Source organism: Etheostoma spectabile, chromosome 23 (genome assembly GCF_008692095.1).
Source record: "Etheostoma spectabile isolate EspeVRDwgs_2016 chromosome 23, UIUC_Espe_1.0, whole genome shotgun sequence".
In the NCBI taxonomy this organism is placed as follows: Eukaryota; Metazoa; Chordata; class Actinopteri; order Perciformes; family Percidae; genus Etheostoma; species Etheostoma spectabile.
Window position 1 is genome coordinate 16,201,265 of NC_045755.1, and position 6,780 is coordinate 16,208,044.

The 6,780-nt window shown below is 40.2% G+C and overlaps 1 protein-coding gene across 12 annotated transcripts in view; it reads left to right on the top strand.

Moving 5' to 3' along the window:
* The window catches only part of ppfia2 (PTPRF interacting protein alpha 2), a 188,865-nt gene that overhangs the window by 156,169 nt on the left and 25,916 nt on the right, over positions 1-6,780 (top strand). For all 12 annotated transcript variants that reach the window (XR_004327812.1, XM_032505504.1, XM_032505505.1 and 9 more), the window contains 5 exons: positions 2,573-2,707; positions 3,380-3,463; positions 4,363-4,494; positions 4,609-4,671; positions 5,089-5,180. Coding sequence is in view for 11 of the 12 variants with exons in the window: in XM_032505504.1 (XP_032361395.1) it covers positions 2,573-2,707; positions 3,380-3,463; positions 4,363-4,494; positions 4,609-4,671; positions 5,089-5,180 (506 nt within the window). In the remaining variant the exon portion in view is untranslated. The remainder of the gene's footprint in view (positions 1-2,572; positions 2,708-3,379; positions 3,464-4,362; positions 4,495-4,608; positions 4,672-5,088; positions 5,181-6,780) is intronic.

Genomic DNA, 6,780 nt, shown 5'->3' on the forward strand with positions numbered 1-6,780 from the left:
AGCATCTGAAATAGACCATTCAGAGCTGAATTGCCAGCCATTTTGTCAACAAATTAACTGATTCAGAAAAATATGAAACATGCATGCAGCTGGTTGTGTAAGATAGATGGTTCTTGTCAGTTAACAAAGCCCTTAGAGCTGATCCACAGAGGTTTGGCAATGAGAAATCCTCTTGACATTGTGTCAAATAAGGTCAGAGGAAATTACTACCGGGGAAGGAATTTTGACAGTTTTACTTTGAGCAGATGCAGACGATTGAAAGTCATTTTCACAACTTATTTAATGCTTTACAATATAACAAGAGAAAGATACAGATTTATACTCCTTTTGATGATTATTTGTGATTCATTGCAGCCAATTAGATAAATTGCCTGGCCATAAAAGATTGAGTGACATTTCCATGAGTTCAGGCTGAAGCACCAGCTGAGCTCTGAAAGCATAGAAAGAATGTCAACATTAATATGAGCAGAAGTAATCTTGGGGCGCGCAAAGACACCATGAGACACAAGCCCCCTTTGGCTTTGCTGTGAAAAAAGTAGCTAAGACACACAAATAATGTTTCAGTCTTCAGCTAAGCTAACTGGCTGCTAGCTACATATTTACTGTACAGGCGTTAGATTGGTACCAATCTGCTCATCGAACTCTCAGCAAGAAAATGTATTCTATTTCCGAGAAATGCTGTTGTTGGTAATTGAGAGTCAAGTTTTCCCCTTTTTGCTTGTTAAACCAACCATAAGCACCTCATCTCATCAAGATGACTACAAGACCACTCTACAAAATAAATGCACCCAGAAAGGACACCAGAACAGAAATAACCTCGAAAGCTTTCGCGTTTAAGCTGCCACACACAAACACACTTCCTCGCCGGCTGTGTAAAGAGTTTACTTGTTGTTGTGCCAGAAGCTGAACCCTGGGATCTGGCCGCCGATGTTTGAAGATGAGTGGTTCAGGGGATGTAGGCTTGGCCATTGGTACAGAGGGATGAATGGATAAGAAGAAATGACGAGGCGAAAGACAACAACAACAACAAAAAGAGGATGTTGCAAACAAAAACACATTGTCATGTTTCCCCAGTGTCATCTCACACACCAATGGGATGATGATCCGGGTAAAGACAGAAAATATCACTGACACACACAACACAACTTAGCCTTGCCCCAATCCAGTCTAATCATTGCTTATTGAGCTGCCAGGCCCGATGCTTTGGGGAGCAGAGCATCTTTTGCAGATGGCAAAGGCTGCCAAGTCAGCCCCAAAAAAGGGTCTTAAAACTGATCAGAGCCCCGAGGAATGCAGGGAGAGAAGTCTTGACACGCAACAGGGAAAGACAAGTCACAGTGAAAGCATCACTAAATGCTGGGTTTGATTTCCATCTATATAATGTATCTGAATGCATTATCAGGGCAATTACTGCTATCTGCTGAGTAAACGCTGCAACTGTCACTCTTGGCAAGTGCCGAGCTGCTGCTGTTCTGACTGTTATGGTGCTATTTTGAAGAAGGGTTGAGGCGCACTACCAGAGCCTTCAGTATCCAGTCTTTCTACTGAAGATATGTGGGAATCTATTTTCTACCAGGCGATGATGCTCTGCTGACATTTAAAAGATAGGAAGGAACACAGACGATGTTGTTATATGCCAGGACATAGGGGAATGTAAACTGTCCTTAATTTGCATCGTCTTTATTTCTACTTTCACCTACTTTATAAGTTGTTTTCAATCTGTTTCAGTTTTACTTGGCTTAAGCTGCTGTTTGCTGTTTTTGCAAGCTCAACACTTCCTCCATGTTTACCTGTTGTCTTGGTAAATTTAGGTTGATGTACTGATGGAATAAGTGCTGTAGAAATATACTAGTTGTTCTGTTTTTTCTCTTAACAGAAACTCTATTCTCACTGGCTAATTAAATCCAATTGGTTGTACTTTATCTTTCTTTTTCTTCAATGTGAAGCTACTGTCAATAAACTCTAAACCTCCTCCAAATGTTTCACATTAAAAGCCCGTTCATTGGCTCAAAAGTCATAAGCTGGATGCCAAATCCCAAAGTTGGTTTTAAGTATATTGTGTATTCACATTGGAAAAGTGTCTCAAGTATGCTCAAATGTGTCACTTTGAATAGTAAATCTGCTTTCTTTTTTGTTCTATTGATGGACGCTATTGTCATAATTACATAAAAATGCAAATAGTGTTATAGTGTTTTCTGTTAAAAGGTTAAATTGGCAGTGGCAGTCCAAATTTTTGACTTCCAAATAGCATAATTTCCTCTTATAAATGCATATCTTATAAACAACTTATAAATTAATTAATGTCTTGTTTTGCAAGGGGCAATACCAATATCAGATTGTTGTTTTTGAAAGAATTGTGTCAAAATACGACGGGGCAATTCTAAGAAAGGAGTAGTAGTATATAGTACATACTGTATACCTTTTAATCTGTATTATAAAATTTGGGCCATTATTATTTCAATATATTTTATTTGAACGTTTACTGTATGCAATATCTCGTGAATCTTCTAAATGACTACCTGTTAATGTTCTTGGTGTGTGTGTGTGTGTGTGTGTGTGTGTGTGTACACAGATGGAGGAGAAGAACAGGCAGCTACAGGAGAGGCTGGAGCTTGCAGAGCAGAAGCTCCAGCAGACCATGAGGAAGGCGGAGACGCTGCCAGAGGTAGAGGCTGAACTGGCCCAGAGGATAGCAGCCCTCACCAAGGTAAGAACACACGTGTATGCATACATTACCACACATACTGTTGACATGTTCCCACAGATGCCCTTGTCTCTTAATTTTTTCTATACCTATGTGTTAGTGTGCACGTGGTGTCATGTCATGACGTTTCAACATGTCCCTCTCCTCTTCCTCGGTCACAAAGTCTGACTCCAGCTCCTCTTCCTCCCCTGATGATTATCACTTTGTTATGGAAACTAAACTCCAAGAAATGAACTCCATTCTTAGGAAGGTAGTCCCAGAGGGCGTCATAGCTACTGCCAATTCCTGTAGAGAGCAGATTTCATTCATTTATCTTATTAGTGTTTTGTGGCGATCGTGTTGTACTGGGATTCTGCTCTGGCTGTTCTACCACTATGGGACAGCTGCATGGCACTTCTGGCTGGAGCTCATACTTGGCAGTGCTGGAGGAGCTCTCTTCCTCTTTCATTCTGTCCTTTGGTGGCCTCTTCTCCATCCTTGTTCTTGTCACTTTTTGTTTCAGCCAGCTCTCTCTCCTGTTATGCTTTATAACGATAGACATCCATCTTTGAGTTTGGGGTAGAGGCTTTGGCTTGTGTCGTCGCCACTGCTTTTCTTTTTGTTGCCCTTCAGGCTGTCAAACACGCAGATCATCACGCCCTCTTTTGTCTTGTCTATGCTGTGATCCATCTGTAGGCGGAAGAGCGTCACGGGAGCATTGAGGAGCGGATGAGGCACTTGGAATGCCAGCTGGAGGAGAAGAACCAGGAGCTGCTACGGGTGAGTCACCACAGAGGCGTCGTGCCAGGGAACGTTAAACAGGCAGCCAATCCCGCATGAGCATGGCAGCTTGAGGTGACTGCGACTGATGACACATCGTCTGATTTATCCCCACTGACACTAGACCAAATCAATGCTTCACACACTACGCCGATAGAATGGTTTGTAAAATGCTCCTAAATGATGCAATAATGTCCTACTTATTGTGGATGACATCATCATCTTTGAAGTCGCATTTTATAGTATCATCCAAAATCCTAGATAATTTATTTAATTTTACACTTTTTATTGATCCGTAGTGGGGAGATTACAGTGTACACGTTTTGTAGAAATCACAGATATCCATTTTGTAAGAGAAAAGTATTTGATAATGTAATTGTAACCTCAGGAAGGGGTTCACAAAGGTTTTGAGGCATGCTTATCAAGCAGGATACAGACCTGTTTTGAACTCTGAATTTGAAAAGTTAGATCTCATTATGTATTCTAGTTCACACTGAGAGGCAGTTCAAACGGCTTGTGGGAATTAAGGGAATTCATTTCGTTTAGATCTAAAACTTGCACAAAAAATACAGAAAACCAGCTTTATGCCTTACCAGCGTTAAAACAACTCATCTAATCGCACAGTTCGGCTCAAGAATAGACATTTCTTGTTTCTATAATACAGCAGTGATTCCAAACCTGGGGCTTGGGACCCGCAAAAGGGCCACAAATTCAATCTGTGAGGTCACAAGATTATTAACGGGATATGAAAGTCGAAAAACAAAAATAGCAAACGTTGCTTTGCTTTTAGGGGTTTACAAGCCAAAAAGGTTGGGAATACCACCTTCCCTATATCTTCAGATATCTGGTTACTAACCAAAAATAATACTCTTCAATCATGTGAACTATAATCCCTCCAGGCTCGACAGAGAGAAAAGATGAATGAGGAGCATAACAAGAGACTGTCGGACACGGTGGACAGACTCCTCACAGAGTCCAACGAGCGTCTACAGCTCCACCTGAAGGAGAGAATGGCAGCTCTAGAAGAGAAGGTTAAAGATGGCTGCCATTGTTGATGGAAACCATATCATAATCAGTTCTGTCCAATTAATGTCTGGAGGAGGTGGATTTTCTCACCTGACTTTTGTTTTTTCTTGTTTCTGCAGAATTTGTTAATCCAAGATTCAGAAGGTTACAGAAAACAATACGAAGACTCAATCCATGAAAAAGTAGGTTGCAATGATCAAGAAATGATGATCATGTCTTTTTTTTCTTCTTTTTTTTTTTAAATCTCCTACATATTACATGAGGTTGCTGTAGTAAGTACTTCTCAATAGAGAAATAATGAGGTTGGCTGTTGGCATTATTTTCATTTTGTATTAACCTCTGCAGTTGAATATTCATAAGTATCCCACTCGGGGAAAATATAATAAAATTAATTTTACTAGCAGTATGGGAAACACTACAAAGTATCACAAATTCAGACGGTATTCAGCTATATGAAGATAATCAACCGTTGACATTCACCAATATGACTAATGTATGAAATACTGGGATGATCATTCTTTGGGCAATCATCGACAATCATATATCATCATATCATAGACAAGTTCTGTTATGACATATTGTCAAATTGTTTTGTCCAGACACATCTGGCAGAAGAGATTGAGAAACTGAGATCAGAGCTGGACCAATTCAGATTGAGGGCAGGCTCCCTCACAGAACCCACCCTGTCACGGTAGGTTGTGTGTGTGTGTGTGTGTGTGTGTGTGTGTGTGTGTGTGTGTGTGTGTGTGTGTGTGTTGTGTGTGTGTGTGTGTGGTGTGTGTGGTGTGTGTGTGTGTGGGGGGGGGGGGGGGGTTGATTTTTGAGGCTAGTTATATTTAACACTTAAGCCATATATGGCTTTAGACCACTGGACCCTGAAAATCTCCATTGAACTTTGAACTTATGAAATTGCCTATTTGCTGATCCCGGCCACCCTTAGATACTGTTGCTATGCCCGCTTTGTTATTGCATGACACATAGACATGCATACAATTCACATTCATATGCAGATAATCTGTTGATAGAGATTAGCTGAAATGTTGCCTGGACCTAAAACATCTCCAAAAAATCAATTTGGAGTGCAAACAATGACTGGCGCACAGAAGAGAAAGTTGTGGACGGTGGCCCAGATATTTGCTTGCCGGAAAACAACCATGGATGTTGTGAAGAAAATCTCCACCCTGCCAAAATGTTGGCCGTGGTCCTATTGATGTAGACCTATAAGTGTCTAAATTGTTGTAAGACTGATTGCCGAAAAGTTCCAAGATGGCTGAACTGTAGCTATGGCTATCGGCTACCAACTCATGGAGCTAATGTTAGCTTAACTAACTAGTTAAGCTAGTAATGTTAACTAATAACTAAAAACATTAGCTTCATGAGTTAAAAACATTGTCACCCAATTTTGTGAAATAGGACTTATACACATACATACACATTTAAACACTTGATGGCTGCATAAATAGTGTTAAAATACAGAGGCTGAAAGCTACATGTTCCAGGCAAAAAAGTTTGTATCTTCACAGGGTAATGATCCATGTACAGCACTAACTAACACCAAACAGCATTGTTCTCATACTGCAGTGTAGAGCTATTTAGGCCTAGTATTGTAAGTATGTTAAAGAAAAGATTACCAGATTATTTGAAAAACTGTTTAGCAAACAGTCAATTGTTGGTAGATTAGCATCTGCTGCTTCTATTTTCTACCACGGGACAATCTGCAATACATTACTTATGATTTAGACGTTAAATTGACAAGCCATCTGTACAAAGAAAACAAGAGTTTTAGCCAGTTTGGTGTTTCTAAGAAATGGCTCCAAACATAAATTAGATTCAGTTCACTGGAGTTCTGGAGCTCACAGACAATTAGGCAACTGCATGAAACCAAGATGGGTCTGTGTCCAAAATGTTTGTCAGTATTTGAACACAAACTATGGGCTACACACTATCTTAGAGTCGAGCAATTGACTCAAGAAGATTGCTTGACTCTGAAAAGAGGCATGTTCTTAAACTGTCTGTGTGCCTTACTGTACGTTTTACAGATTCCTCATCTAGCTACAGTCAAGGAAGCATCTCCGTTACTTTGTGTTTGGATGACATTTACTGGCTAAGGTCCTGTAGAGATGTAATTAAAGGCCCAAATCTAGACGAGTATAACCAATCTAATCTAAGTTGGTCTATGTAACCGAGATCACATAAAATGGATGTACTTATTTTATCTGACGCTGATGAAACAATTGGCTCTGCACTATTGTTAGAAACACTGGTATCACTGAACTCTCCATATCTATTCT